The sequence below is a fragment of the Microcaecilia unicolor genome, chromosome 1, assembly GCF_901765095.1.
Source record: "Microcaecilia unicolor chromosome 1, aMicUni1.1, whole genome shotgun sequence".
Classification (NCBI taxonomy): Eukaryota; Metazoa; Chordata; class Amphibia; order Gymnophiona; family Siphonopidae; genus Microcaecilia; species Microcaecilia unicolor.
The window spans coordinates 494254564-494269398 of NC_044031.1; the positions used below are offsets into that span (position 1 = coordinate 494254564).

A 14835-nucleotide genomic window follows, 5' to 3' on the forward strand; every position below is an offset into this window, starting at 1 on the left:
TTGAAGAGGATGTTGTAATTACGATTAGTGTTTGTATAGAGTTTTTATCCAGACCGGATCTCTACACAATTTACAATCAGAGCTCTTTAGAAAAATGCAAACTTCAGTCTCTGGAGCAACTCTTACAGTGCAAAGCTGCTCCAAGACAACTTGTAAAGGGAAAAGAGAAGCAGATATTTTAGAAATGGTTAAGAATGAAAACTGAAAGTCCCTGAAATGAAAACCGATTACCCCTGAAGCCATGCTCTTTTCATTGTTACATTCTAAAGAGTCAATATTGAAAAGATTTATATAGTTAAAATTGTCCTTTAACTGTTTTAAAATCTTCCCGCATTGTCCAGCGGGATTTGTGCACACAAAATCTCAGTGCTTACAGATTTTAACAAACACAATGGGGCTTCTGTGTCAGGGCTGGTTCTAGGTATTCTGTCACCTAGTATAAACACATGAGATGCACCCTCAAGAGCTTGGGCCAGGCAGGGCTAATTGCAGTGGTGATGGGCAACAGTAAAGGCAATATTTCCGCTCTTTTCCCCATTTCCTTCCGTCTCCTGTCTGTGATAGATGGGAGCCAGGGATCTGTGATGCTAAGTTTAAAAACAACAACGGCAGATCACCAGACATTCGAGGAGCAATGGTAGTATGGAAAGCTTTAATGCACAAATAAAATCACAATGCCCCATGTGGCTATGTTTCACCTATTAAGCAGCGTCAGGGGCAACTAGAGGTGAAGGGAGCAAAACTTGCTTCCCTCTAGTGTAGCAAGAACAGACAAATAGCCAGCAGTCCAATCTGAACTGCCATTGTTGCTGCTGGACCTCTCCTGTCTCTTACCTGTTTCACTGCCATAATGCAAGCAATAGTTATGCTGCCCTCCCCCCCCCCCCCCCCCCCAACACACACACCTCCCAGTAGATTCAAAGGGAACCCATCATGCCCTCATTCTGCAACTTAAGTACATTAATGTGCCATTTTCACACTAAAATTATATGAGTCAATATTCGGCCCGTGGCAGTGACAAGCTTACAAGCTGCTTCCAGCTGCGGGTCGACTTAACCATGGATATTCAATGCTGAGACAGACATGGCTCCTGGCATTGAATATTCAGGCATGACCCCCGATTCGGAAGTTAACTGTACGCTGCCTGATATTCAGACTAGTGCCTAGTTAATGTGCCACATAGGACAGCTGTTTTACTGTCCTAATTATATGTGGTTACTTAGCTAATTGGTGGACTGAAAATCAGCACTAACCAGCTAAGTTTCCGCTCCACCCCTAACTCTGCCTCCCAACCGCCTTCAAACTAACCAGTTTTGGCATAGGTGGTTAGAGAGGATATTCAGCAGCACTATCCGGTTAATTGCTAATGAATAACCACGGATAACTCTGCACAAGCGATTTAAACGGCCATTTAAATTGCTTTGAATATTGACCCCGGAGAATTCTAACATTTATGCAGGAAAGGGTACAATCACACAAGTAAGTGCTATGTGTGTGCACACACACGCAATTTTCTTAGCACATAAATGCAAGGGGGGCGTAGACATGGCCAGGGTATAGACAGGGCTCCCATTTATTTGTGTAACTTTCCAAATAGTAAGTTATGCGCTAAAGTGCCATTGCATAAGTACTATCCAATTTGCACGGTATCAGTATTATATTTATTAGAGGGGGTTTCTCATATACAGTTCTTCTATTATTACCCAACTCTCAAATTATCTTATCACCTACTTTATACAGGCTTACAGGGTATTTTAGTATCGGATCTATCAGATACCCATATCACCACCATTCAGGCTATAGTGTGAGCCAGGCACTTTTTATGGTGGGCATGTACTCCTCATTGATCCATATTTTTTAATATTATTAAACTTTTAATTCATTATTTTAACTTAATCTATTAGTCAAATTTGCACTTAGCTTTAAATGCAATATCGCTATATTTTCTTCTTTCTTTTTCTATTTTTCTGCTTTAAAAATCAGTCATCTCAGAGACATCTTAATCTCAATTGCATAAGTAAGCACACCTAATTGAAGGCGTATAGATGCCGATGTACAATAGTATTCTATAATAGAATCTTGGTGCCCAGATGCTGTTATAGAATTCACAGTCAGAGCACCTGCATCTAGGCATTTAACTTTGGTGCCCAGTTATAGAATTACCCTCCCCCCCCCCCCCCCCCCCCCCCCCCCCATGTGCTGCTTTTGCTGCTCTTGTTAACAATAAGGAGTTAGTGTAAAGAGTCTACCATATTTCTGTTGGGTGAGTCTAGGACACTTGGAGGGGCATAATCGAACGAAAATGTCTATCTCCATGGGCGTTTATCTCTGAGAACGGGTCCGTGAAGGGGCAGACCGAACCGTATTTTTGAAAAAAATAGACGTCCATGTTTTATTCGACAATTTGTGAGCTGGGCGTTTTTGCTTTTCAGCGATAATGGAAAATGAAAGCGCCCGGCTCAAAAACGAATAAATCCAAGGCATTTGTTCGTGGGAGGGGCCAGGATTCGTAGTGCACTGGTCCCACTCACATGCCAGGACACCACCGGGCACCCTAGAGGGCACTTTTACAAAAACAAAAAAAAAAGGTAAAAGAGCTCCCAGGTGCATAGCACCTTTCCCTTGTGTGTTGAGCCCCCCAAATCCCCCTCAAAACCCACTGCCCACAAGTCTACACCATTACTATAGCCCTAAGAGGTGAAGGGGGGCACCTACATGTGGGTACAGTGGGTTTGGGGGGGGTTGGACGACTAAGCATTAAGCAGCACAATTGTAACAGGTAGGGGGGGATGGGCCTGGGTCCACCTGCCTGAAGTCCACTGCACCCCCTAACAACTGCTCCAGGGACCTGCATACTGCTGCCAGGGATGTGGGTATGACATTTGAGGGTGAAACATCATGTGAAACATCATTTTTTGTGGTGGGAGGGGGTTAGTGACCACTGAGGGAGTCAGCGGAGGTCACCCCCGATTCCCTCTGGGGGTAATCTGGTCATTTAGGGCACTTTTTGGGGCCTTATTCGTGAAAAAACAGGGTCCAGGAAAAGTGCCCTAAATTCTAGCTACAAACGCATACTTTTTTCCATTATCGGCGAAAGGCGCCCATCTCTGTTCGGGTGATAACGATGCCCCTGCCTCACCTTCACCACGCCTCCGACACGCCCCCGTCAACTTTGTACGCTTCCGCGATGGAGTGCAGTTGAAAATGTCCAAGTCTGGCTTTCGATTATACCGTGTTATTCGTTTTTGTGCGATAAACGTCCATCTCCCGATTTAGGTCGGAACTTGGGCGTTTTTCTCGTTCGATTATAAGCAGGTCCATCCCCTTGAATTACTTATTCACTGGCAGGAGGGACAGGGGTTATTCAGTGGATTATCCTCATGGAAAATTGTAGTAATCTATTCTTTAACTATAACTTAAAATTACATTTTGCATGTCTTATCAACACCAAATATTTGAAATCCAGTACAAAGTCCTCAGGGCTGGCAGATATATGCTGCATAGAAGAGAATTAATTATGCTCTGGAAAAGTAAAGTCAGTCAACCAAATCAAACAATTTCGAACTTATACATTCTATGTGGGAGACATGTCCAACTAAGAGACTTTGAACTGACTCCCAGGATATTTTATAGGCATTAATTAAAATTCTCTACCGGACAAGAAAGGTTTCTAAGCTTTGATGCTTCTGGCTTCATTTTTCTTGTTCACCATTTCTTTTTCCTCATTGCTCGTTCCTTTTTCATTCTTTCTCTTTCTCTCTCTCTCTCTCCTTCACTCTCGTGTCCTTTTTACTTTTTATGTTAATAGTCTTTCTTGCTTTATTCCTTTTCTTTAGAATGGATATTTTTCTACTTTTTCTTTGCTCTCTTGCTCTTCTTTTTTTCTATTCCTCCTTATTTTCTTTTCCTGATTGCTCTTCTTTCACCATTTCTCCTTTTCTTCTCCCCTTATAGCCTTCATTTCATATCTTTTTCCTCTCACATTATTTTCTGTGCCTACTCCCTTCTCACTTCTCATTCCTGGTTCTCCCTCCCAACCTCATCTGTCCCAAGTCTTCTCCATTGCAACCCCTTTTCCATCAAAGGCAATATCAATACAACATTAATCATAACAAAACTGACAAAAATACTAACCTCCTGATATCCAAAACATTTAAACAGCCAGGAATGGCACCTGGCAGGTTAAATGGTACTTATCTAGCTATCCAGAAATATTCATTGGCAGATAGCTGTCTCCCACTGAATTTTGCTGGTATCATCTAGCTGGTTGTATCACCCAATAAAACCAGCTATCTGCTGAATAACGGCTTGGCCGGTTAAGTTCAAACTGGCCAAAAATAAACTGGATATTCAATGCTGGTCACTGGAATCGGCCGAGAATTGAATATCTGGGCTCAGGGCCAACCGAAGGAGTTAGCCATGCTAACTCTTACAGTCTGAATAGCAGGCCATAAATATATAACAAAGCTAAATAATACGTTGTAAATTTTTATATCAACTAAAAACAAGATATAGGTACTGATATTAATACATCATCCCATCTTAAAACAGAAAATTCAAGATAACTGATAAGCCTGTTGAAATAAAATGGTTTTAAGTCTTGTAATGCTCTGGTCATAGCAGGCAGAGCATTCCACAGTGATGGACCAGCTATATAGAAGATAAAACATCTCTATTCTTCAAGGTGCACTACCTTTTAAGAAGGAATATCAAATAAATTAGCTGTCAAGGATCGTATTGTGAGTGAGGGTTGGTGCAAGTGCAAGGATGCAGAAACTACAGGAAAAATCTTGTGAGTACTTTAAAAACCAACATCAAGATCTTATATTGAATTCTATACAGGCAATCAATGTAGCATAACCGAAGATGGAGTAATATGGTCATATTTAGAAAGACCAGTAAAGACATGTGCAATGGCATTCTGCATGACCTGCAGTAACCGCAAATAACATTTAGGAATACCTATCAAAAGGCCATTACAGTAATCAAAATAAGGTATTACTGTACAACCATTCAAAAGTTTTCTGCAGTCAACAGTTCTTTCAAATGTCTAACCACCTTCAGCTTGTATAGTCTTAATCATTTTATTTACTTGATCATAAGTGAAGGAGTCAATATAACACCTAATGACTTTATGAGCAAATTGAATTTCAACACCATCAATCTAGCATGTCTTTGGAAGTGTTGGAATTGGATGGCTAGATAGAATCATCAGTTGTGTTTTATTCATATTTAATTTTAGGTGATTGATTTTCATCCATTGATTAATCATGTTTAATTAAAGGACCAAAAACTCCAAAGACTTTGAATAAGGTTGTTCTAATTTAAAGAAAAACTGGATGTCATCCACATAAATTCTATGGTCAAGTCCTAATGTACGCAACAAAAAAAACATAAAGGAATCAAAAAAATATTAAATAAAAGTGGCAGACAGGGCAGACCCTTGCAGGACTCCTGAGTGACACTCCAGGATTTCTTATCAATCCCACCCTTTAATTACACAAAATTGCCTCTCAGAAAGAAAGGAAGCAAACTATTCATGTATCATCCGAGTAATGCTGATTGCTTGAAGCAGCTACAATAAGATGTTATAATTAATAGCATCAAAGGCAGCAGAAATACCCAGAGACACAAGCAAAAAGCTGGAACCTTTATCAAAATCTGCACATTGTGTCTAGCATAGTTATTAAAAAAGTTTCAATATTATGTTCTGCTCAAAAACCAAATTGAAATTTATCTAATATTTGATGAATATCAAGGAAATCAATTAACTGTTCAAACTGATCATACACACTTTTTTTCAATAATGTTTTGCCAAAAAGGATAGATATGAAATGGAGCGATAATTATTTGGTGAACTAACATCTAGTGTTCAGTTTTTCAAAAGTGCCCTAACAGATGCTCTTTTTAACACAGCGGGCATGGCTCCTTCAGTTATCAATTTGTTCACTATTAACTGTATGACTTTGGAAGCGATTGTTTTCATCCCTTTTGCAACAGATGAATGACAAGAATCAAAAGCACAAAATGAATTCTTAACTCTATACATATTTGTTTTAACCTGAATTAAATTCAACTCAGCAAATGTACTCCACCACATATCCTCCTCAAGAGGACACGTTAACTCACTGGGCCAATCATCGGATACAAAAACTAAAGTAATGCTCATGATTTTTTCCAAGAATCCCAATGCTATATCTTGACAGGATGTTTGATCACCTACACTCTGAGAAACTTTTCTCCTCCACTTTTCTCTTCTTTCCCTTGCACATTCTATTTCCCCACCATCCTTTCCTTTCTCCTGTAGCTGTCCCACATCCCTTATCCAAAAGGTGTCAGTTTTTCCCTGCACATTCATAAAAAATACCCATGTGAAGGGCAGTTCTATAAAGTAGGGTCTCACAATTACATGTGTGCTACATGCATAAATGATTATACTGCTAGCATAGTATAAGACTACGGCTATTAAAAAAGTTTGATACCTTTAAGAAGCATCTTACAGCATATTTGTTTGAGCAAGTATATTTTGGTATTGTCTAAGTACTTGGAATATGGCTATTAAAGGAGCTGTGCATTTTTCAGAGAGTATATATTTTTAAATATATATTTGTATGTACAAGCAGATGTTAGTATTGACTAAGCAATGAGACTTTTTAGTTGCTAATTTGCTTTATATTTTATTATTTTATGTGTGTTTATGGTTACCCACTTAGGGGCCCTTTTACTAAGCGGTGGTAACCCCAACACAGGCTTACGATGCGCCAATCCAGAACTACCACTGGCCAAACATGGGCGCCGGCAGTAGTTCCACCCCCAGTATGCGGCATTTCCAGTGCTAACAGAAATATTTGAGAAATATTTCCGCAGGGGGTTAACTGGCAGTAATCAGTGCTGCCCGGTTATTGCCAGGTTGGTGTAGGAGCCCTTACTGCCACCTCAACTGGTGGCAGTAAGTGCTCTCCCCCCCCCCCCCCCCCCCCCCCGTATGGACACACGGGTAAGTGCAATATTACCACACGGCCATTTCTTTTTTTAGCCTTTTTATCCGCCGAGGTAAAAAGGGCCTCATCCCGTGGCAAAAATGTCCTCCGCTGCTAGCACAGGGCCCCTTTTTTACCGCAGTTTAGTAAAAGGGCCCCTTAGTTAACAGCAAACTAAACCTCCACCCCCTTAGTTCACAGGCAGACTATAAATGGAATAAATAGAAATACATGCATATGTGAACACATATGTGCATAGATGCCAATATTCTACCTATACACTATTCTGTAAATACATGCCTATCTTGTAAAGAGCGTATTTGCAAGGGGGCATATGCAGGGGTGGAGAATGGATGGGACATAGGCAGGGCTCCCACTTATATGCATAACTTACGGAATACTGTAGGTTGGCACTCTGTGGCTGGCTTAAGTGCAAGTGCCTAGATGTTAGGCCACCAATACCAGGTTATGCTAGTATTCAATAAAGGAACCTAGGTGCCTTTAGTTCCCTTATAGAATAGGCTGTACCACATGGCCTCTCAGTGCCTTAATGAAGCCTCTATGCCAGCCTCAAATATCATACACAGATCCATGACACCAGTATGCAGGTCCCTGGAGCAGTTTTAGTGGGTACTGCAGTGCACTTCAGGCAAGCGGACCCAGGCCCATCCCCACCACCTGTTAAACTTGTGGTGGTAACTGTGAGCCCTCCAAAACCCACCACAAACCCACTGTACCCACATTTAGGTGCCCCCCTTATCCCTAAGGGCTATGGTAGTGGTGTACAGTTGTGGGGAGTCGGTTTTGGGGGGGGGGGGTTGGGGGGCTCAGCACACAAGGTAAGGGAGCTATGCACCTGGGAGCTTTTTCTGAAGTCCACTGTAGTGCCCTTAGGGTGCCCGGCTGGTGTCCTGGCACGTGAGGGGAACCATTGCACTACAAATGCTGGCTCCTCCCATGACCAAATGGCTTGGATTTGGTGTTTCTGAGATGGGCGTCCTCAGTTTCCACTATGGCCGAAAATCGAGGATGACCATCTCTAGGGACAACCATCTCTAAGGCTGACCTAAATGTTGAGATTTGGGCGTTCTCGACCGTATTATCGAAACGAAAGATGGCACGCCTCCATTAACTTTGGTCGTCCCCGCGATGGAAAGCAGTTGAGGGTATCAAAAAATTGGCTTTCGATTATGCCGATTTGGATGACCTTGCGAGAAGGACACCCATCTCCCGATTTGTGTCAAAAGATGGGCGTCCTTCTCTTTCGAAAATAAGAGTGCTGGTGTGTCAAATAAAAAAATATTTTCCATTTTTCTTGCAAACCCTGTGTGTCTGACTGAGTTTGTGCCAAATCCAAGCCACACCCTTGACCAAATTATCACAGGGGCCTACCGGTGGAAGAGAGGCTCCTTCTGTTTTAGGGAGGGAGAGAGGGACTAGCAGCCAGTTTCAATTTTGGCTTCAGTTTCAGCCAAAACAAAGCAGCAAATTTTGGCAGAAACAAAACAAAAAAACCCAAACAGTTTTGGTTGCCTTCTACCCCTCCCTACGCTCCAATTTATACTTTCTTACAGATCTAAGGAATTCTTATTACAGTGGTCTGCCAGGCTGTGTTACTTCTTATTACATTTGGGTGACACTACTTGGGATCAGGACCCAGAATGTTCCTCCTGTTACTAAAAGTCAGGCACATTTTGTCATCCTGCTACAAATGCATCACAGATACAGACTACCATAATTAGAAAACATTCTGGGAACAGGGGAACCTGTTTCAAAAGGATAGACTCCACCTTAACCAGGATGGAATCAGGCTGCTGGTGCTAACTTTTAAAAAGGAGATAGAGCAGCTTGTAAAATAAAATGTGTGTTGGGGGGGGGGGGGGGAGCCAACGGTCACTCAGGAGCACATAGTTCAGTGTAGAGTATCTTTGAAGGATACTATTGAAACAGGATATTTAGGGAATCCCAATAGAGAGGTTTCAACAATGGTGAAAGAAAGCCAGTTGTGTTTCACAGTGCAGGGTAAGGGCTGCACATTATCCCTGTCAACTTCTAAGCAGCTTGTAGATGCAAGGAAAAAACACAACTTGAAGTGCCTGTATACAAAAAGCTAGAAGCCTAAAAAATAAGATGGGAGAGTTAGACTATATAGAACTAAATGATGAGGTAGATAAAATAGACATCTCCGAGACTTGGTGGAAGGAGGACAGTCATTGGGACACCACGTTAACAGGGTATAAAATATAATGCAATGATAGAGGGGATCAAATTGGAGGGGTGTGAACTATGTTAAAGAGGAAATTGAGTCAACCAAAATAAACATTCTACATGAAACAGATAGTAGCAATAACTGGGCTCTTTTTGCTTTATTATTTGTTTTTGAGGAGCAAGCTAAACACCGCCCCCCCCCCCCCCCCCCCCCCCTGTTCTGTTATTACTATTTGGGATTCTGTCAGGTACTTGTGACCTGACTTGGCCACTGTTGGAAGCAGGATACTGGGCTAGATGGACCATTGGTCTGACCCAGTAAGGCTATTCTTATGTTCTTATGAGGAATATTCTTGTAGAGCTGTACTACCATCCAGCAGGACAGGATGAAGAGACAGATGAAGAAATGTGTACAGAAATTAGGAAAGCAGGCAAATTGGACAACAGTATAATAATGGGTGATTTAAATTACCACAATATTGACTGAATAAGTATTACATCAGGGAGTGTCAGGGAGATACATTTCCTAGATGTAATAAATGACTGCTTCTTGGAGTTAGCTCCTGATTATCTTGCTAATGAGGTTGCACTCTGTTCTGCCACTTGGACCCTACGTTCTATTCAAGAGATAAGATTGAAGGTTCCATCTATGTCTACTTGCCCTAAGATGATCACCAACAACAGAATGATAATTGGTAGAGGACCAGAGCTATGGAACAAATTACCTAAGGATATTAAAAATATCACCTGTTATACTATATTTAGAAAGGCTTTGAAAACTGTCTTGTTTACTCAATATCTGTAGGACTTTGCAGTCTGAAATAATGTTGGTTAGCTCAATGAACTCAAATGTTTATTAAATGGAATCTGTTCCATTTGTTTATACTTTTTAATCTGCCTTGAGCCTCCTCAGGTAAAGCAGAATAGAAATGCGTAAATTAGATTAGATTTTCCATTTGCTCCTGACTTAAATTGTGCATGCAAATCCTGTCATATTCTAGATTTCCGCATGCAACTTAATTAGTTAACAAGTCAATCAGCGTCAATAATTGGCACTTAACAAACATTTCTTGACACTAATTGGCATAAATTCTAAGCTGCATAGATGAAAAGGGGGTGTGGCCATAGGCATGGAAAGGTCAGGTTGTGGACTTTTCTTAAAATTATGCGTGCTGTTATAGAATACACCTGCTCTATGCCTAAGGGCCCTGTTTATTAAGGTGTGCTAGTGTTTTTGACGCGCCCTACAATTAGTGTGCATGCTAACCATGTAGGTGCCTATAGGGATAGTGTAGGTGCCTACACAGTTAACGTGCATACATGGTTAGTACATGTTAAAAACGTTAACATGCCTATAACATGGCTTAGTAAACAGGGCCCTAAGTTAGTTGCCAGAATTTACATCAAATTTTGCTTGGCAAAGCTGCCCACGACTAAATTTAATCATGTGGACAGGCGCTTGGTGTATTCTACAATCTGCATGGAAATTTAGGCACATTCTATAAAGTATGCCTAATTTTTTTTTTTTTGGGGGGGGGGGGGTGGCACCTATTTTTAGGCTCCATATATAGAATCTAGTCATTAATGACTGAAGTCAGTTTTGAGTATCTTTATTTCTCCGAGGACAAGCAGGCTGCTTGTTCTCACGACTGGGTGACGTCCGCGGCAGCCCCCACCTACCGGAAGAAGCTTCGTGGGCGGTCCGCACGCAGGGCACGCCCACCACGCTTGCGTGGCCGTCTTCCCGCCCGTGCGTGACCGTTCCCGCCAGTCCTTTCTTTTCCGCGCCTGGAGAGAGTCGTGCGTTTGCCGCTCTCTCTTAGTCAGCCCCGGAAAACCGTCGCGTTCGCGCGAATTCGTTTATTTTTTCTGTTTTTATTGCCGCGCGCTCCAGTTTTTCTTTTTCGTTAAAAAAAAAAAAAAAAAAGAGCACGCGCTTTATTTTCCCTTGTTTTCCAGCGAGGGCTTCGCGTTGCGGCCTTGTGGCCGCACGGTCGTTTAATTTTTCGAGGTGTGATTTACCGCCACCATCGACGACTTTAACTTCGCCGACGCGATTTTTTCCGTCGATGTCCTCGAAGGTCCCGAGTGGATTTAAGAAGTGTGGTCGGTGCGGCCGGCCGATCTCGCAGACCGACACCCACGCTTGGTGCCTCCAGTGCCTCGGGCCGGAGCACAATATCAAGTCGTGTTCTCTGTGTCTTGGTCTCCGGAAACGGACTCAGGTTGCGAGGCAAGTTCTGCGGGACCGTCTTTTTGGAACTTGCGCCGGCCCCTCGACGTCGACCTCGACGGCATCGGTATCGACGGCCGGTTCTTCGGTACCGGTATCGATGCCCGAGAAATCGGCACCGATGGCATCGACCCCAGGAGCACAGGTCCAGTCGGCCCGCCGATCCTCCGGTGAAGGTAGGGGTGAGAGGCCGCGTGGGCAATCGGCCCCGGTCACTCCCTCGGCCCATGGCCCTCGGGACCGAACCCTGTCTGACCCGGTTCCTCGTGACCGAGGGGGATCGACCTCCTCCTCCTCCGTTCCACCTGGCGCCGATGACGGGCACCGCAAAAAATCAAAGAAGCACCGTCATCGGTCGCCTTCGATGCATCCGGCTCTCGGTACCAGAGAGGAGTCGACGCCGAAACGTCCGCGTCGAGAGGAGAGATCCCCTTCGGTAGTGGAGGTACCAACGCGTCAGGGTCCCAGCACTTCGGTGCAGTCTCCTGGTCCCGAGCAGCTTCCGGCACCGACACCTCTACCGGCTCCCCCGCCTTTCCCGGCAGCGGGCCTGGACGAGTGCCTCCGAGCCATTCTTCCGGGGATCCTGGAAGGGCTGATGCGCCAGGCTGTGCAGTGTTGCATTTCATATAGTCTGGTGTCTTGAGGTTTCCAGTTTTTGACTACATGTTTCTATTTCTAATTTGTGGCCACTTAGGGGGTCCTTTCCAAAGGCGCGCTAGCATTTTTAGTGCACACTAATGATTAGTGCATTCTAAACACTAGAAATGCCCATAGGACTATATGGGCGTCGCTAACATTTAGCGCATGCTTATTTTTAGCACGCGCTAAAAACGCTAGCACACTTTTGTAAAAGGGGCTCTTAGTATTTGGTGAGGGTCTGTCTATGCTGTGTACATTTGACCAAAGTGAGAAAGTCTGTCAGATTTGAGGAATCCCCAATATTAAAAGATGGACATCAGAACATCTACCCCAAGGGACCACTTGCTTTGCCTATTTGCTAATTGATTCTGGATGCTGGGCATATAAATGACCTGTATCTAGATAGAATTGGTTATTGTAAAGTGATGATGCATTATATCAAGTCATGTTATCAGGTCTACAGTCTCTCTCTCTCTATCTATATATCTATCTATCTATCTATCTATATATCTATATCTATCTATCTATCTATCTATCTATCTATAGATCTAGATCTAGATATATCTATATATATCTCTCTCTCTATATATATATAGATAGATAGATAGATATAGATATGTATATAGATAACCTACAGAGTCTAAGGGAGTATTTTACTAATGTGTGTTAAGCAATTAACATGAAATTAGCATGCACTGTTAGCCAATACCCAAGTTATCTGTTAATACAGCAGCTTTGTACTTAGTGTGCACAATAACCAACAAATGGGAAATAGACAAGAACTAGGCAAGGTTTGTGCCTTACTCTTAACTTATAATATGGTACATGCATTAACACCCCTAACAGTTAATGTGTGGTGTGAGGCTTTGCAGACACCACACATTAACTCTGTCCATTAATGCACAGTAACTACAAAATTTTAACACAGCTTAGTAAAAGGGGGCCTTAGTCTTTGGGTCAGGATAATGTGCTTCCTTTGAACTGCAAGAGTGTGGAGAGGGACATGATTATTATTAAAGGGTGTTTGATTTACTGCATTCTGTGGTACAACCAAAATGGTTTACATATATACAGGTAGTTTCTCTGTTCCAAGTGGTTTCACAATCTAAAGTTTTCTACCTGGGGAAATGGAAGTTTAAGTGACTTGTGCAGAATCACAAAGAGCCACACTGGGAATTAAACCAGGTTCCCATCCCATGTCATTAACCATTAGGCTATTTCTCCCCTTCATCTCTTCCTATTTCTGACTGGGAGGCTCAACTATTTTTCTCTTATTTGACTTTGAACTGTTCTAAAAAGATGTGTTTCTCAAAATATTTTTTGCTATATTTTCCAGGTTGATGCTTTCAGAGTAGAAGCCGTAGATATTGGTCAAGTGAAAGAACTTACTGTGGAAAAGGGAAAAGGTTCTGACTGGCAGTTGGAGAAGATTGTGGTGAAGGAAGAAGTACCCACTGTGAAAAAAACAGTATTTGTGGCTCAAATGTGGTTAAAAGATGGAAGAGAAAAAACAGTATCTGTAACTTTGCAACCCAAAGGTCAGCACCCTTTTGAGCAGTTCTAATTTAGAAATAGGAGATAATCTCCAAATGAGGCTTCCTAATTAATAGTATTGCAATGTATATTCATGCAGCTAAACAAAAATTACCAGGAGCCTTCAAAAAAAGGGGATAAGAATTTTATAGATGAAACAATCCTAGAATGGACCTGACACGGTCCGTGTTTTGGCGCACATTGCCTGCGTCAGGGGTCATGAAGTGTAGCAGAAAACGTACGGCTGTGGGCTGGAAGCAATATGCTGTGCCACTGTGTTATCCCTTCGTGCAATGTCAAACGGAGAGATACTTTCATGAAACAACTGCTTCTGGTCACAAGATCAGTGTGCGCCGAAACACGGACCGTGTCAGGTCCATTCTAGGATTGTTTCATCTATACATTCGATTAAAATTCTTATCCCCTTTTTTTGAAGGCTCCTGGTACTTTTTGTTTTGCTGTTTGGACTTTTTGTTTGTACTTTGGTCCCTCTCTTTGCTATATCAATGTATATTCATGCAACATTATTCATTTAGGGGCCCTTATACTAAGCCGCATAGGTGCCTATCGCGTGCCGAACACAAGCCAAATTGGAGTTACCCCCCAGTTACCGCGTGGCCCTTGTGGTAATTTCAATTTTGGCACACGTCTGAAAAATATGTTTTATTTTCTGGCGCATGTAACGGACGCACGCCAAGTGGCACTTGACGTGCGTAGGTCATTACCACCCAGATTCTTTCCTGTTAGGTCAATGGCTGGTGGTAAAGTCTCAGACCCAAAATGGACGCGCGGCAATTTTGATTTTGCCACACGTCCATTTTCAGTAAAATAAAAAGAGGCCATTTTTACAGGCATGCTAAAAAATGGATCGACGTTCACACAAAACCCGCGCCTACATTACCGCAAGCCATTTTTCAGCGCACCTTTGTAAAAGGACCTCTTAAGGAGCTGGCATCAGTGTGGATGATGAAAATCTTGTAAATATGAGGAAAATATGGAAAAAGTATGGCTGCCTTCCCTTCCCTTCTCTGCCTCTGGTCCCACCCTAGCAGAAACAGGAAATGAGAGCGGGACCAGAGGCAGAGCTCAGAGCGAAAAGATGGGAAGGCAGCTGACTCACCAACCCTGTTCGTGTTTCACTGCTGCCGGGACCCCGGTAAGAGGGGGAGAGGGGAGGATAGCAGAGGGGTCAGCGCTGTGTTTTTTAAATGCCTTTTAAATTCTGGGTGGGCGGCACAC

The 14835-nt window shown here is 42.8% G+C and overlaps 1 protein-coding gene across 1 annotated transcript in view; it reads left to right on the forward strand.

Annotated features, from left to right (window-relative positions):
* The window catches only part of LOC115477536 (lipoxygenase homology domain-containing protein 1-like), a 428353-nt gene that overhangs the window by 342618 nt on the left and 70900 nt on the right, over positions 1-14835 (forward strand). Inside the window, exon 35 of the mRNA XM_030214471.1 lies at positions 13400-13601. Within this exon, the coding sequence (XP_030070331.1) occupies positions 13400-13601 (202 nt within the window). The remainder of the gene's footprint in view (positions 1-13399; positions 13602-14835) is intronic.